The following is a 16,575-nucleotide window of genomic DNA, read 5'->3' as shown; positions in this document are numbered from 1 at the left end:
CCTTTCGACCAAGTCAGCTCATCATGTCTCGTCGCTACGATTCGAGAGTAAGCCAATGCAAGGATTCCCACCGCATCCACTAATTGACGCAGACAACCATCTTCTCGCCAGAAGGCCGCCTCTACCAAGTCGAATATGCGCTTGAAGCTATCTCACACGCCGGCACTGCGCTCGGAATCCTCGCACAAGATGGCATTGTCCTTGCCGCAGAGAGAAAAGTCACCAGCAAGCTATTAGAGCAAGACACTTCGGCGGAGAAGCTCTACATCCTCAATGAGTATGTTACCTGAAATATCGCGGAATATTGCTGATTCGCTGCAGTAACATGATCTGTGCCGTTGCTGGTATGACCGCCGATGCGAACATTCTCATCAACTATGCCCGACAAGCCGCGCAGCGCTACCTCTTGACCTACGATGTCGACATTCCCTGCGAGCAACTTGTGCGGCGATTATGCGATCTAAAGCAAGGCTACACTCAGCATGGTGGTCTGCGTCCGTTTGGTGTGTCGTTCATCTACGCCGGCTGGGACGCCCAGCGTCAGTTTCAGCTATATCAGAGCAATCCCAGCGGCAATTACGGTGGGTGGAAGGCTACCAGCGTGGGCGCCAATAATGCCAGTGCGCAGAGTCTTCTGAAGCAGGACTACAAGGAGGAGTGTGATCTGAAAGAGGCGTGCGGAATGGCAGTCAAGGTGCTGAGCAAGACTATGGACAGCACAACCCTGAGCAGTGAGAAGAGTGAGTAAATTGATCTGTGATTGGAATTGGAATTGGAACTAACATCGGATAGTTGAGTTTGCGACTGTTGGCAGGACCAAAGATGGCAAGATTTATCACCATCTATGGAGCGGAGACGAGATTATGAGCCTGCTGAGAGAACATGGTCTGGCTAAGGAAGAGGAGCCTGAGTCTGGCTAGGTGCATGTTTCTGGTTACTCATCTGTCACTGGAGGCTCTGGTCTCGTCATGGGACGAGTCTGAGTTCGATGGCAGGTCGGACTGTACTCACTACCATCATAGCATTAGGCGTTCGGCTGACAGTCTACATGGGCCAATGGCAAAATGGATGAATGGAAAGATCCAACGAGGTTTTTAGACTGAAGACCTCCGGCACGGATGCTACTGAGCGCATGTTAGTGATCGCGACTGAGCAATCCGCGAATTGAGCCGGCACCCCCAGTATGACAAGCTCACATTCTCATCCCAAGAAGGGATGCCATGTGCCGGGATATGTCCTATCGTGGTCACCAAATCCATACGTTCAATGCTCCCAGCTCGCCTGTTGATAGTAGCTACTACTTCCCTCTGACTGATTGACATCATTAATGTTCTACTATCACAACGATGCATTGGCAGCATTGCTTCTCTGCACGGGGTGTGCTCAGTACTCCATCCTCACCAGTCGAGTTCGTCTCGCGTGTTGGAGCAGCAAAACATCACCACAATGCTCCTCTCAGCGTCGCCGCCATTCCGACCTACCCTTTTGTATATCGCGCTTTAGTATGATAGCTCACCTGCGGTGTCGACAAAAAGGCAAAGAGCATCATAGTTCTTTCCGGCTCCATTCCCGCGCAACACCACTACACTCAACTCATCCCCTCCTCCCCTGGCGGATCTACCCAACTCCAAGCACCAGAGAACTTCAGAAACCAAAAAACAAAGTCATCCGAATGGTTCCTACGGGGGTCGAACCCGCGACCTTCGCGTACTCTCAGTATTGTCAGGTGACAACTATTAGCACGACGCTCTAGAACAGGGTATGTTAGCATGATTTACTTTATCATGTCTTAGCGACGGGTAGGGCAGAGAGAAAATTCGTACCTAACCAACTGAGCTAAGGAACCCGTGAGTTTTGTGTGCTTGATTTAGAGGAAATTTCTGATTTGATTGTTTATATAGCAAGAATGCTCAGGAGGTCTTATTGGGCTTTCGGGGCCGGTGGTGGGGATGCGTTGGGCGTCACGGATTAGGTGAGTGGGTGGTGGACGCTTGGCGTGGAGGGGGGCCATTAGCGAAAAAGGGTTGCGTGATGACTTCGTAGAAATGGTTGTGCGCGGGTGGCATGCTGGAACTTTAGCATTACTGAAGATGTGGTAGGGCCGTCGATTCTATACGAGTGGGATGTGCCGAACAATGGGTCGTTGACTATATGTTTCGCGCAGTCGACCAAGCTTGGAGGAATATAAATGCATCCAGGCGGATGACACGAGGGAGGGGTATATATTTGCCAAATCACCAGATGCAACTGCCTCTATACTACAAGGATATCTACATACTACGGGGTACTCCGTCAAAGTCCCGTCTGCCCAACAACCCATGTTCTACAAAAGACTGCTCCGATTTTCAGGACTCTGGACAAAGTGTCTATGGCCACTGTAACTCCAAGTAACACCGTGAGTCCCCGTCGCTAATGCATACGCCCAAACAAAAACAAGCAATGCGCCGAAAGGGCGCCTCTATGAAAGATAAATAGTTATACAACACCCGGCATCAGATCATGGGTCGTTGAGATAGACCTTCCCATCTGCCAGGGCCGCCTCGTCGGCCTCCCGTAGCGCCTCAATCTTTTTCTCGTTCCACCTCTCAGTGATCCTCTGCATCTCCTGCCTCACCACCTCCCTCGACGCACCCTCACCCAACCGCTCCCTCGCCGCCTTCTGCTCCTGCTCCTTCAACCGATCCTGCGCCGGCGCCACCGTCGACATGAGATGATAGTGCCGCCAGAACGCCGCCTGCACCTCTTCCTCTCGCGGCGCCTCGTCAGCCCAAAAGCTCGCGACATCCTGGACGTAGCTCGTGCGGTCCAGCGGCGGACAATACTCGTCGGCCCGCTCGCGCTTCTTCTGCAGCCACTCGTCCATGACGTGGGCGCGGAACTCGGGCACGGTGCCGGGGAAGTGGACGAGCATGTCGCCGGGCTCGGCGTAGCCGTTCTCCCAGCGCCACTCGGGCGGCACGTCCTTGTCGGTGCCGAAGTTGTGGTAGGCGTTGAACCAGCGCTGGGGGAGGTGCATGGTGGCGTTGCGCCAGCGGGCCTCGCGCAGCAGGAGGTCCTGCGCCGATTGCTCGTCGTGCAGGAGGTGTTTGTCGGCGTGGTAGAGCGGGTAGGAGAGGCTGGCGGCGAAGAAGTGCACAGCCCATTCGCAGACGCGCACGAGGTAGACGCCGGCGTTGAGGCCGCTGAGGTCATTGGAGACGAGCCAGTTGATGTGCTCCCAGCCGGGCGGTGGGAGGAAAATTTCCAGTGGGATGTTGTGGTTGACGAGGACTGAGTCGGCGTCGTGCCAGAAGATCCATTCGTAACGTTGGTCGGGGGCCTTGGCGAGTTCTTGGATCAGGAATTGAAGGATCTGGGCTTGTTTGGTCCAGAGGCCAGCCACGAGACCGCGGCGGAGGATGAAGTGGTCGTAGCCGAACTGTACGTCGTGGGGGACGTGGGACTGCATGGCGCGCTCGTAGGCTTCGGTATCTGAGGTTACGGTGTCGTAGTAGAGCATCGATAGTTTCACAATGCTCGAGCGATTTTGGCTAGGCGATGCTGAATACTGAGCGTCGCCCGAGGCAATGCAAGGCCCGTCATAGCCTGACGGTGGGTCAGGCAGCTCAGATGAATTGGTGGCAGGCTTGGGAGAAAAGTGAGCCATGTCTCGAAGGCCGGTCAACAGCGGCGCGGCGGACGGCCGTCCCTGATGAATCAAAAAGATGACTGCTAGAGCGCTGAAGGCCAATGCTAGCCACCTGGCCGGCGGGGGAAGTACCAGCATGGTCGTCAACGCATCAAGGCGGAGGTAGAAGGCCTCGATGAGGAGGCTGACGATATGAACGTGGACATGCTATCGTTGAGATTCTTCCCGAGACAAGAAGATCCATGATACTAATTTTGCTGGTGGAGATCGCTTCAGATACTGGGCGGTGGATCAGTCGCGTTGAGTGGTGCCATCAGCCATGATCAGCCATGGCCAATTCGAAGTGACTAAGGCGTTAGATAGCCATAAGTGGGCTCAGGGGCGGCTTGTGCAAAGTATAGGACACGTGCAGTTCGCAGTTCGTGAGTCCTAGCCAGTGTGATACGCATGTTTCATGGCCAAGTGCAGAATTTGCGGATGAATCCCCTGAACGCAAGATGGGTCCAGGAGCAGGTCTCGGCTAACTCCATAGGGATGGCTGAAGTGGTAATTACAAGCAACTTCGAAGGGTCTCTTAGATGCTTCGACATCCGTTGGCAACGATAAGAATCGTGGACATTCAGAGTGAGGTTGCGAGATAAGTAGCGCATTGAGTTCGGTACGGTCTGATAGGCGTGGGAGTAATCATCGCCTAAAATTAGCCCTGTCATCTCGCCTTTATTCGCTTAAGAGTCCGACTTCACGCGACGGCCAAGACAGGGCTGCCCTAGACGCAATATTGCCTCAGGTACAGTACACTGGCTTATTTTATCCATGCGGAGGGCTCAACGGATCCCACTGTCCCGTACTGAGCAGCGAAGACGGGCTCCAGGAGAGCAACCTGCGTTGCGAACCCCGAGTCAATGGTCTCGCTGGGGGGAAGCAACCTTACCTACGGTTGCCGCAATGAGTAAGCCGCATGAAGCGACTTCAATCAGGTGAGGGGGCGTTGATATAGCTCTATAGGTGCCTGCTGATCATTCTTATAGCCCACCTGACGATGGGTCGCACCACAGTCTGGGCTCCTTGAATGACGGCGTTATATTTACGTGATAGTGAGCGCTGGAGTAGACTGACGACTCGAGTACAGTCTTGAGCGCCAACAGCCTCAATCAGTTCACGACCTACAGCTAAGCACACCATGTCAAACGAACCACTCATACCCAATACGATGCGCGCGCACCTATTCACCTCCACCTCCCCTACCCTCGAAGCCAACCTTACCCTGAACCCCACCGCTCCGCTGCCCAAACACGCCAAGTCCCTCGCACCGAACCAGTCCCTCGTGCGTGTGCTCGCCACTGCCATTAACCCCGCCGACTACAAGTTTCCTTCTTTCCCACTCATCGGCCGCCTGCTGGTAGCCCGGCCCTCCGCCCCAGGCATCGACTTTGCAGGTCGCGTCACGACCTCTGGCGCCGGCCATCTCTTCAAGGACGGCACCATCGTCTTCGGCCGCCTACTTAAGCCACAGAAGCACGGCACCTTGGGCGAGTATGTTGTGGCGTCGGACGCCGAGGTCGTGCCCCTGCCGCAGGATGTGGATCCAGGTGATGCCGCTTGCTTGGGCACGGCGGCAACGACCATGTATCAATGCATTGTGCCGCACGTGAAGCGCGGAGACAGTGTCTTCATCAACGGGGGGAGTGGTGGCACGGGCACATTTGGTATCCAGATTGCTAAACAGATGGGCTGTTGGGTGGCGACTACGTGCAGCGAGGCGAATGTAGGACTATGTCGGGAGTTGGGCGCCGATGAAGTCATAGACTATCGCAAGGACCCTGTGGTGGACAGGCTGAAGGGCACAGGGAAGAAATTTCAGCTTGTGGTGGACAATGTCGGCCTGGATCCAGACATCTGGGGGCGGGTGCAGGAGTACACCAGTGAGGGTGCCAAGTTTGTGCAGGTGGGTCTGCCAGTCAGTGTCTGGGGCATGATGAGCCTGCTCAAGAGTGAGTTAACGCGTGCTGCAACCCGGATATGAGCTAATCTGAGGCAGAAAGCCTGTTGCCAACCTGGCTGGGTGCCCCCAAGCGCAGATTCTTGATGCACAACGTTGGAACAGACACCAAGATTCTCACCCATTTGGGCCGGTGGCTGCAAGAAGGGAAAATCAAGGTGGTCAAGGACCGTGTGTATCCCTACGAAGAAGCAAAGCAAGCCTTCTCACAGTTGAGAGCTGGCCGATCACGCGGCAAGATAGTGATTCAGGGTCTCACCGAGGTCTAAGTGGCGCATCGAGAGGGATTGTGAGGGGCGCTGCAGGGTAGGAAACCTGGGACTAGGGCTGATACAGTTACTAGTATTTTCTCTCATGATGTTGGTGGTATAAGGCGACGACCTCTTCTAATGTTCTGTCGGCTAAACGGGGGCACAAATGACATGTCCAGGCTGCAGAACTGAATTGAGACAAGTCTTGTCTGCCTGGCTTGCTGTGTACACTCGAGCCGAACACGAATCGCGGCAGGGACTTGCTGGCCTCGCCGTCAGTTGACACATGCGGGCCGAGGACCGAAGCTCGCAAGGCAGACGAGCTCTCACGGAAGGAGCATTCGAGGACGCACGTGACTGCCAAGAGGAGTGCAGAATAGCTTCCTTCAAGGCCAACCGATCTCAATCCTCCAGCATCACGCCAGAAAAACCTCGTTTTATCGTCGTCAAATGTCAAAGAGCGACCGGTCGAATACGAGTCTTGCAGGCAAGATGCAGCGGGCGACAGCAACAAATCGACCAATCAAAACCGTCTCCAGACCCACTGCCACGAGGGGTTGGGTTTGGGATCGACGACACGGCAAACACTGCCTCGACGTCTCGCTAATCTTAGCACCGTGTAACATATGTGTACGGCTCTAAGAAGCTTTCTTTCATGCAATACAAAAATTTATTCGCTTCATCCAAGCCCTCTTGGAACAAGCTGTCGACAACCGAGAGACTCGTGTAGCGAGCAGACGCAGATGCAGGACTGGCCAATCAGCAACGGTAAACGTGGGGGCGATGCATTGAAGAAAGCCTGGACTCGTATGATGGCTCAGCCGCCGGATCCCACCGCCCAATACCTTCGTTGCACAACTCAGCCGTGCAGGTCAAGGCCGGTACACGAGCACTGCAGACGCCATGCCAGCCCTATTGGAAGAGGCTGCAGACCGGCTCCCATATCTTGGGCCAACGACCCCAAAACCATATTGCCAACACACGTCCCAGCCTGCTATCTTCACAATTCTGAGACCGCTGATGGATACCAACTTGCCAGTTGACAATGCCTCGACCTCTCAAGTGGTTGTTTAAAGCTACAAAAAGCCCTGTTGTAGCTGTGAGGCGCCTTTGTGAGTTTCTCCCGCCTCGAGCCCCACCTTGATTGATCAGGCTGAGAATACTGATATACCTCGAACAAGCCTCTCAATCAGTCAAGCAGAATGAATCCGTTCGCAAATACTACACGCCCGTCTCGACAAAGACTGTCTTCCTGGCCGGAGTCCTTATTTTCGTGCTCGGATGCATAGGAGCCATCGAGGCGGCCTTCAGATTAGGTTCTGTTGTCGATCTCGTCGCAGCCCAAGCCAAAGTAAAGCCAACCTCAGCACATTTGGTCGTACGACAAACGTCTGCAGCTACTACTGCTGCAATTGCATATGTCACACCTACCAAGCCATCGACAACAACAGAAGCAGCCATAACAAGCGTGGCGTACATTGCGGCAGAGAATCCAGAAGATGTCGCGTCCTCGACAACCCAGCCGCCCACAGCAACAACGGTCAAAGAAGCTTACGTGGCCTCTGAAACCTCGGAGTCGACCCCAACACCCTGCTATGTCACTCAGACGGTTGTCGAGTACTACGCCGAGGATGGCACAAGTCCGGTATCAGTGGACGCTGGAGATACTCCACAAGGTTCTGGATCGTCATGCATAACCAAGACCATGACTGTCACATCACAGAGCTATGTGAAGATAGCTACCCCTACCGACGATCCCACGGGCGACGATAATGGTGACGACGATGGCGGTGATGCAAGTGACTGCACAGTCACTGCCACTGCGACCACTGAAGTCACTGCGTACAGAACCGTCGGTGTCGCGGACGGGCAATCGACACAGACATCAACAGTAGTGGTTGCAGGCGAAGACGCACAAGGTGATATCGTTGGCTTACTTCCAGAGGAAACAGATGACGGTGGATGTGTTGCAGTAACCGTAACCCGAACGAAGACGAAGTACATTGACATCAGAACTCCAGCACCGGTTGCACCAGCAGCTCCGGCCAATCCAGACACAACCCGCTCTAGCGCAACAATACGTGGAGGCTATATCACACCAACCGTTGGCGTCGACGCCCCCGACTCGAATCCACTAGGTACACCTGGGCCAGCGCCTCCAACTTCGGATTACACCTATCTCACTGTATCCGCCACTACCGATGGTGGTGGCTATTTGACTGTCGCAGCTCCACATGTTACAGGGTCCGACGAGGGTGGAGGCGTTGGAGCAGCACCTTCAGATGATTACGCGATGATCAAACCACCATCTGTGGTCACTTTGGCTGATGGTGCAGTGACTGTGGTCGATGGAGACAACCCTGGAGCGCAAATTATACAAGCCGAACAGACGCCCGCTGACATCAACGGCCTCATTCCGGTTTCCACCATTGTCCAGGGTTCTGAATCATTCATCGTCTATGCCCAACCACAGCGTACAGCCGACGCTAGCGGGCTCGTTCAAGTCGCGACCGTCACTCTAGGTTCAGAGTCGACTCCCAATACCAACGGACTCGTTCCGGTCTCGACTGTCATCCAGGGCTCAGAGGCGCTCATCATTTACGCAAGGCCAAAGCCTACTTCCAACGCTGACGGTCGCATCCCGGTATCAACCATTGTTCAGGGCTCGAAATCGTATGTTGTTTATGCAACCTCGATGCCCACCGATGGAGCGCAGTACGTCACTGTTGTCGCGTTACCAGCTGATCAGACCACCACTACCAGCGGGAAGGCTACCAGCACATCAAAGCCTGACGTGCTGCCTTCTGTGTCATCCTCAGATCGACAGCTGAGCGACACATTTGACGACTGGGATTACTTTTACGCTAGTTACCTGTCTGTATTTATAGCCGTCTTCATCAAAGAGGTCTGGGCAGTGGTATTTTGCAACACCAAGATGATGGAACCCTTCTATCAACTACACCGACCCGATGGTGCCTCGGCAGAGGAGTCGCTACTCGCGAACTATCTTTCTACGTGGCTCTCGTGGAAGTCCTTCCGTTCCATGTTCAAAGGTCAATGGGTCTTAATGTTTGTCATCATCATCTACGCGTTCATGGCGGCGCTCTCTCCGATCGCTACCGCGACGATGAAGGTACAAGCCACTGACTGGTGCAATCTACCTGACGGCAATCACCAACCATGCTCACCCATGTGGCTCATTGACCAAAGCTATGGTCGCGCATTACAAGCACTGCTATCTGTCATTGCAGTCATGATCCTCATCCTGATCGTCGTCAACCACCGCCGCAAGTCCGGTGTCTTCTCCAATCCGTCCAGTATCGCATCTCTGGCTGCGCTACTCACCCACCCTGAGACTCTCGAGGAGCTACGCGCGCTCGATCCTAACGCCACTGACACCACCATTACGCATTGCCTCTCTGGCCAGCGTTTCCGCTTGGACTATCACCAGACACCTGCTGGAGCTCACCACTACGGGATTCTCAAGGATGACTCCCCACTTCTTTCCCCCTCGACAAAGTACGGCACTATCGCAAATCCGTACAACCGCCACGCCCCTACCACGAGCAGCGCACGCGCACATCACACCAAGCGCATGCTCCGCGACGCGCTGTTTCTGCTCTGGATCTGCGCAATGCTCGGTTTGGTGTTGGGCTACTTCTTAGCCAGTGCGGACGATGCGTTCAATCGCTTTTTCAACCGAGGCGATGCCGGCCCACGCCTGTTGTTGACCACGCTCGCTGTGCTGACCAGCCTCCACTGGAAGACTCTGGAGCGCGAAGTGCGCGTGTTAACGCCGTATCGGAGGCTCAGCGCCCGACGCGCCAGTCCGCAGGTCACGGTGCTTGTGAATTTGAATGGCACGCCCGTCACAAGTCTACCGGGCGCGCTGGCAAGGGGCGAATGGTTCTACGCGCTGGTCGCGTTTGTGGCAATCTTGAGTGATGCACTCATCATCATGATTGCTGGAGTGCCGTTCAATCGCAGCCAGGTTTACAAGGCGTTTCTGGCCAGTGTCTACTCATCCATGGCGATTTTGGGTACGATGATTGTCACATTGGTGAGCCTGTTCTTTTGGCGCGTCACGAATGAGAAGATGCAAATGCCGCGAGAACCAGATACTCTGGCTGGAGTGGCGTTGATGCTGTGTAATGAGGGAAATGGCGTTAGGGCGGAGATGGAAGGAATGGAGTGCTTAGGAGGGAAGGAGCGGAATCGTGCGGTCAAGGAGGGGCGCAATCTGTACTACGCGGGTTGGACGAGGAGTTCTTTGGCGGAGGAGTCCCGATGGGTGGTGGAGAAGGAGGTGGATGGAAGAGTGGTGGAGAGGCATTGGTGATTCTCTAGTTCTTCGAGCGGACTTTATTCTTCTACAATATAACCGTTTACTTCTCATAGAGCCCGTCTGCGAAACACATTATCTGAATCGTGGCACACGTGCCGCTACTCTCGACCTCTCCAAACTGCAACGGAGGCTGTAGCGAAGGCTGTTGGAAACATGTTCCGAAGTACCATGTAAGTTTTGCACACCGCGAAGACTTCCATCGTCAAAGACAACAAAAACCGACATCAGCCAGGCCATCAGTCCGATAGTATGATTTTCAGTGCATCTAACATAGAGCCGCGAACTAATTGGCATACTCTCGTACAACAATACACCAAGTTGCTGCGTAGCGGTCTGTCTGAAACTTCGGATTTGATGTAGTCCTGATGCTGATCAGGTCATCTGGAGCCTTTTCCCGCAGTGCATAGTTGGAAGTGATATCCCCAATTCGCTGCCACTTTGTCGCCATTGGCGATGCAAATACTTTCTACTTTGGATAGATTAATAAGTCTCCGCAATTGCTCGAGCAGTTCTTCGAGACCCTGCTCTCTGGAGTACTTCCTTTGTGGGGTAATAGAGTGCTGACGAGTCTATGGCCTTAATCATTCAATCTACGATTCAGGATGTCACTCGGAAATGTGTGCCCCGCTCGCTGAATTACGAAGTATAGTATCGTCATGGACAAAGCACATTCTCTGAGGTATCGCTGTCGACTCAGCTTTAATTGAGCGCGGGCTCGAAGGAGCGCTTCAATCGCTGACAGAATTGCTAACTACGCCTGAGCTTAAATGAACACCCCCGTTCTACTGCCTGCGAGGTATCAGTGATACCTGGACTACTGCTACTGCCCATCTCTTGCAAGTAGGAATCAAGAGCCTACTGACACATACGATCCAATGCTGCTGCTTTACTAACTTGGTGTGCGCACCGGACACTCCGGATTCGATAAACTTCTCACGTCAGACTGCCCCAGGTTTTGTGAAGTCTAAAGGTACGAGAGATCTATCTCAGAATCGTGAAGTGTGGGTTAGCGACGATCTAGACATGGGGAAATGGGAGGCCCGAACAACAGTTGACCCTCGGGTAAAGGGAGTCGATGGAATTTCAAGAACACCCAAGGCAGCAGCCTCCCCCCCCCCCCCCAGCAGGCCATCATCGCCGCTTCTCTGCCACTCCTGCTCCCCAGTCACGAATACTACTGCCTGAACAGCAGTGACACTTCTTGCAGTTCATAATGGAGAACAGAGATTTCGCCGATAGCACGAAGGAGGAGACACCGAATGGTCAAGCTCTCCACCGTGAGAGCAATGTGAGTAGCTGCAACACCTGTTCAGTTCGCGATACTTACATGTGCCCCTAGAATTCTGACTATGGCTTGACCACCCACCCTTCGCACATTGAGACCATGGAGAAGATAGCAAGTCAGTTGCACGCCCTTGCCCCCTTGTCCATTACTGACTACTGCAGGAACCATGTCAATATCCGGTGAGCTGTTTGAGAAGCTCTACCTCTCGCCGCCGCAAGCAAACCAAGTCGGCGACGCACGCAAACGGTTCGCCAATCCCACTCCGTATGTATTGAGCCAGGCCCAAAAGTGAGTGCGTGGAACTGAAATATTCAGTGTGGCTCTCGTTGGATTCCTTCTACCAATCTCATCCGCCTCCTGCCAGCTCGTGGTACGTTTCCTCGCACCATTCCCAACACACTCGTTAACTGAGTCAGGGCTGGAGAGGCTCTGGCGCCGAATACTACGGCGCGTCAGTCAACGGCACTTATTGGTGTGAGTTCATCCCTCGTCGATCGCTCTCAGTAGACTACTAACCTTATTGACCAGTCTTCGGTGTCGTCCTCATGCTTCTCGGCGGCTTTCTTGAATTCCTCTTCGGTAACACTTTCTCCTTTGTCGTTTTCTGCTCCTTCGCCGGCTTCTGGGGCACTTACGGCGCCACACTCACCGAGCAGTTCGACGCTTTCACTAGCTACGCCACGGCGGGCGAAACCAGTGGCTCAGGCGCCGAAAGCCCCGTTTTCCAGGCTGGATTCGGCTTTTTCCTTTGCTTCATGGGCCTGCTTTGTTTGATCTACTTGATCTGCTCGATCCGAACCAACATAATCTTCTTTACCATCTTCTTGGTACTAGTGCCTTCCTTCGGTGCTTTTGCTGCCGCATTCTGGTGGAATGCGCAGGGCAGATTTGGGTACTGTTTGACGCTGTTGAAGGTTGGCGGAGCTGGGTTCTTTGTTGTGGCGCTGCTGGGGTGGTATCTGCTATTTGGTAGCATCTCGTCTCATTCTTTGCCCCTGTCTGGAAAGCTAACAAACTCCTAGTGCAGCTTACTGCCTCTGTGGATCTTCTTATCTTGCCTGTTGGGGACTTGAGGTAAGTGATCTTTTGCAGACGTCTTCACTACTTGAGACTGACATGTAATTGCAGTCATCTAATAATCCCTGCTTCCGAGAGAGCTGCGCGAAAGGCCGAAGCTAAGGAGAACGTCTAAATCGGCTTCAGAAGGATTGGATCATTGAACAGGATTTTGGCTAATCAGATGAACATATCTCAGTACTAATAGTCTATCACTAATGTAATATCAGTCAAGCATAACGCGTACTCTTTACTAGCTCTAAGCGCTTCCACCGCCATCGTAGTATCTTTCGATCATTACAGACACTACTAGTATGGATTGGATGGGCTTCACCATCGAGTGCCCGAACCAGATCCGTGAAGCCATCAAGTCGCTAAACGATATAGCCCAGGAGAATTGGATGACGGACGGACAAACTACTGGAACACACAGCAGACATATGGACAGACTGTTTGAGGGCAATGGTGTGGGCAGACAGATGTCTAGACATGCGCTGTAGCTGCATCGGGCGAGCAGACTGGACACAGTCTACAGCTCTCTATAAAAGCTCGACAAGTTTAACGACACCGTGATAGCTCCTCTGACAGCGAAGCTGGCACCATCTGTACCATTGACCCCACCCTTGGCGCGCATCAAGCAAGGCCAGAACCCTCTCCGCGCGCGACCTTGTGTTAGGGAACCCCAACTTCCCCCCCATCAGCTATCGCATAAGACCTTTTTCTCGAGCACACACCGAGACCCCTGCCTTAGACGGGAGAATGACGCTCCGCTGACCGATGGAGGCAGCCGTCCCCCTGTCCATCTCCGGCGTCTCGCTGCCCTTCGAGGCCTGGCTGGCGCGCCTCATCCAGCAATGGCGCGACGACGACGAGCCCGAGCCTGCTGACATGACAATTGAACTTGATCACGGGCAGCGGCGCACCACACTCACGCTCCACCTCCCGCCGCCCGCTACAGGCACTGGGGGCAGGTCAGATCAGTGCCACTGCGCCAAGCTGGCGGCCGTGACGCTTGCGGACCCGTACCTGCGCATCCAGCACCACAACGATGCGCCGCCGGAGGAGAGCGACGGCCGGGGCCGGGTGGTCGTGCGCTTTGAGATGCAGAGACTGCCTTATTTGTTGATGGGGCAGCCGGATGCGCTGCATTTGGCGGGGCGGTGTGGGTTGTGTCGGCTGTGGAATGCGGAGGAGCAGAGGGTGCATGGCTTGGATACGGAGGACGGGGACGAGGAGGGACTGACGTATTGTCGGCTGAGGCTGCCGTTCTTTGTGTCGCGGGGAGGGGTGCAGCCTCGTGCGCGGCTGGATGGGGGGGTTGGGGTGGGGCGGGATATGTATATGTGCTTACGAGGTAAGTTTTCTTTTTTTGGATTCGTGGTGGGATCTGGTGTCCTTCTTTGGGTGGGATGATGGGGGAGGGGAGGTCCAGGTTTGAAAGCGATGATAGCTCTACAGTACAGTCAAGCTGACTGGGGGCGATGATGCAGGCCAGTCAGCGGTGACAGCTCACTACAGCCGAGCAACCAGGAATTGGAACAGTGCGACGATGAAGACAATTAAAGACTCCCTTCGGACTTGCCAGGAGACACACGACGCGTGCAGAATGTGGTCAAAGTCGAGTACCAAGCCTAGTCTGGAGACTTACATGGGGCCAAGGAGACTCCTCAAAGTCACAGCTTGTTCGACCGAGGATGCTGGCGGTGGAGAATCAAGCAGCGAGGATGGATTGCACCAGCAGTTGTCTCTGCGGCTCGTCGAGGTCGATGTCGACATGCTCGACAGCCCTTACATAACGCTGAGCCATTGCTGGGGTTCCTCTGAGCCAGGACGACATCCCTCCGGCTTGACACTTCGAACGGAGACGCTCGATGAATTCTCGCATCGTGGCATCTCCAACGCGGCTCTGGACCATCCGCACGCACGCACCTTCAAAGATGCGGCGCGCGTCGTCCTCGACTTGGGTTTCACCTACCTCTGGATCGACGCGCTGTGTATCATCCAGAACGACCCGTTGGACAGGAAGCGAGAAGTCGCCAAGATGGACACGATATATCGACGCGGGTTGTTCAATATTGCCGCCACGGGCGGTTTCGATGGCCGGGATGGTTTGTTCCTCGACGACAACTCTGCCTTTATGTACCAGCCCGCAGAGTTCCCGCGACGTTCTCTAGGTGGCCGGGACAGGTTCGGCATCTCTGGACCGGAAGAGCATTTTGTGGCGTTTCTGGACCGCGAGCTGAAGGGCGTGGGTATCCAGGATCCCTTGAACAGCCGAGGGTGGGTACTTCAGGAGTGTCTACTCAGCGCCAGGGTGCTGTCATTTTGCAAGGCGGACGTCTATTGGTATTGCAACACACAGAAAACCTCCACAACCTCATCCGATGACTTCTTCAAAGAGGTCCGGTGTTATGATGCCCACTGTGTGCGAATGCCGCGATTGCCACAAAATTGGGTGCGGCTGGAGGCGAATCTCAGTAACCAGACTCAGGCTCGTGGCTGGCAAACGAGCATCGGTGAACAGATATCTGCATGGCAAGAAGTCTTACGGCTGTACGGCCCTACCAGAGTCAGCTACAACGGGGATCGCTTGGTCGCGTTGTCAGCCCTGGCTAGAAATTTCTATCGCGTCACGAATAACCCAACCATCAGTTATGTGGCTGGGCTGTGGAGCTGCTGGCGAAACCGATGCCGGCAGCTCACGTGGAGAAGCGACGTGAATGTTGACTCTGATGTGCGGCGGCATCAAGTATTCCCCGAATTGCCATCATGGTCTCCATTACGCCACCGCGGGAAATTCGCCTTCGACGATGATGCCAGCGATGAAGATCCGACATGGCGCATCGAAGTGGTGGCCATCGAGACGGATTGGCAAGGGGTAGGGGGTGGTATCTTCGGCGCTATAAAGGGCGGCAAGCTGACACTCCAAGGAGCGCTGCTCGGGCGAGTATCCGGAGAACCGCCAGTCGACGTGTTGTGGACGAAGGACGGACATCGCACAGAGGCATACCGCTATAGCGAGCATGACTCGAGGTATGTCATGATCTTTCGAGGTCCTACATCACTACAGGCACCGCAGGGCTGGCCGATGAGAGGGTTGATACTGGAGAAGACGCATCAGCGTCCAGGACAATATGTGCGGGTGGGTCATGTTAGTGTGGACGAGGGTGAGTTGCTGCAGGCCAAGTATTGGTATGGCGGCTCTGGCGGTATTAGCAAGCCTGTGGAAGATGACTACTTACAGTTTGCATATGGAACGTACATCATAGAACTTGTTTGATCACCTGGCGTCGAGGTTACCTTTGGTCGCCGAAAAGTCATTCTGCAGTTCCTCCCATCGTAAACCGGCCCGCGCTGCGATATGTAGACAGCCGGGAGTACGCGCAAGGCCGAACATAACGCCGCCCCTGTAGTCTCAAGTATGCTGACTGACCCGACACCGGGCAGTACAGGCCTGTAAGAGAACGCTGGACGTATACTTGCGGGCAAGTACTACCAGGGGGCCAAGGCGTCATTCAGTCCTATAATCTGCTGCCATCTCCGAAAGCGGCAAGCACGAGAGCACGCTGCAAATACTGGGTCGGTATTTAGTGCATAAGGAACAGTACCTGGGAGCAACTTGGGCTAGAATTGTCAAAACGGCCCCCGCCCCTCTTTCTGAGTCAACCCTCCACCACAGCGTCGGCTGGGGGCAAAGAGGGAGCCTGGCCACGTGACATCCAGGGACACTGACGATGGCGGTGCTGTAGGGAACGCCCGACATGCGGCCGAATTTGGCGAAGCAAACAGGTGTTGCCCCTCGCATAGAGGCACGCACGCAACACGCGCAGAGCATGTGCCCGCCACGAACGCCGCCTGCTTATGCGTTGGAAGGGCTAGAGCGCGCAGGCGGGAGAAAGCGAGCCGCACGCCACACACGCGTGTGTCGTGCGCAGAGGCGCGTGCGACGGGGCCGAAGCAGAGAGGGGCTCGATAGGGGGGACCTTTGGAAGTCCGCCTGGAGTTCTCGGG

The 16,575-nt window shown here is 54.7% G+C and overlaps 6 protein-coding genes and 1 non-coding gene across 7 annotated transcripts; 5 read left to right on the top strand and 2 right to left on the bottom strand.

Annotated features, from left to right (window-relative positions):
• Positions 1–23: 23 nt before the first annotated feature.
• On the top strand, positions 24–920 carry HMPREF1541_06137 (uncharacterized protein; the record flags this gene model as incomplete). The annotated part of the gene is made up of 4 exons (XM_008720473.1): positions 24–47; positions 93–277; positions 322–740; positions 793–920. The coding sequence occupies 4 exons, from the start codon at positions 24–26 to the stop codon at positions 918–920; spliced, it is 756 nt and encodes a 251-aa protein (XP_008718695.1).
• Positions 921–1,673: 753 nt separating this feature from the next.
• HMPREF1541_06136 lies at positions 1,674–1,846 on the bottom strand. The gene has a single exon. It is a non-coding gene; the product is annotated as a tRNA-Gly (tRNA).
• Positions 1,847–2,497: 651 nt separating this feature from the next.
• HMPREF1541_06135 (uncharacterized protein) lies at positions 2,498–3,646 on the bottom strand (the record flags this gene model as incomplete). The annotated part of the gene is made up of 1 exon (XM_008720472.1): positions 2,498–3,646. One exon carries the CDS (start codon positions 3,644–3,646, stop codon positions 2,498–2,500), a length of 1,149 nt encoding a protein of 382 aa, XP_008718694.1.
• A 1,162-nt stretch (positions 3,647–4,808) lies between these two features.
• On the top strand, positions 4,809–5,896 carry HMPREF1541_06134 (uncharacterized protein; the record flags this gene model as incomplete). Its single annotated transcript, XM_008720471.1, has 2 exons — positions 4,809–5,623; positions 5,671–5,896. 2 exons carry the CDS (start codon positions 4,809–4,811, stop codon positions 5,894–5,896), a joined length of 1,041 nt encoding a protein of 346 aa, XP_008718693.1.
• A 1,027-nt stretch (positions 5,897–6,923) lies between these two features.
• On the top strand, positions 6,924–10,217 carry HMPREF1541_06133 (uncharacterized protein; the record flags this gene model as incomplete). The annotated part of the gene is made up of 2 exons (XM_008720470.1): positions 6,924–6,990; positions 7,060–10,217. The coding sequence occupies 2 exons, from the start codon at positions 6,924–6,926 to the stop codon at positions 10,215–10,217; spliced, it is 3,225 nt and encodes a 1,074-aa protein (XP_008718692.1).
• Positions 10,218–11,436: 1,219 nt separating this feature from the next.
• On the top strand, positions 11,437–12,530 carry HMPREF1541_06132 (uncharacterized protein; the record flags this gene model as incomplete). The annotated part of the gene is made up of 6 exons (XM_008720469.1): positions 11,437–11,511; positions 11,563–11,623; positions 11,670–11,772; positions 11,824–11,878; positions 11,925–11,982; positions 12,037–12,530. 6 exons carry the CDS (start codon positions 11,437–11,439, stop codon positions 12,528–12,530), a joined length of 846 nt encoding a protein of 281 aa, XP_008718691.1.
• A 1,640-nt stretch (positions 12,531–14,170) lies between these two features.
• HMPREF1541_06131 (uncharacterized protein) lies at positions 14,171–15,844 on the top strand (the record flags this gene model as incomplete). The annotated part of the gene is made up of 1 exon (XM_008720468.1): positions 14,171–15,844. The coding sequence occupies one exon, from the start codon at positions 14,171–14,173 to the stop codon at positions 15,842–15,844; it is 1,674 nt and encodes a 557-aa protein (XP_008718690.1).
• Positions 15,845–16,575: the final 731 nt, after the last annotated feature.

This window comes from Cyphellophora europaea (genome assembly GCF_000365145.1).
Source record: "Cyphellophora europaea CBS 101466 unplaced genomic scaffold supercont1.5, whole genome shotgun sequence".
NCBI classification, from domain to species: domain Eukaryota; kingdom Fungi; phylum Ascomycota; class Eurotiomycetes; order Chaetothyriales; family Cyphellophoraceae; genus Cyphellophora; species Cyphellophora europaea.
The sequence above is the reverse complement of the archived record's forward strand: the minus strand, read 5'-3'. Positions and strand labels throughout refer to the sequence as shown.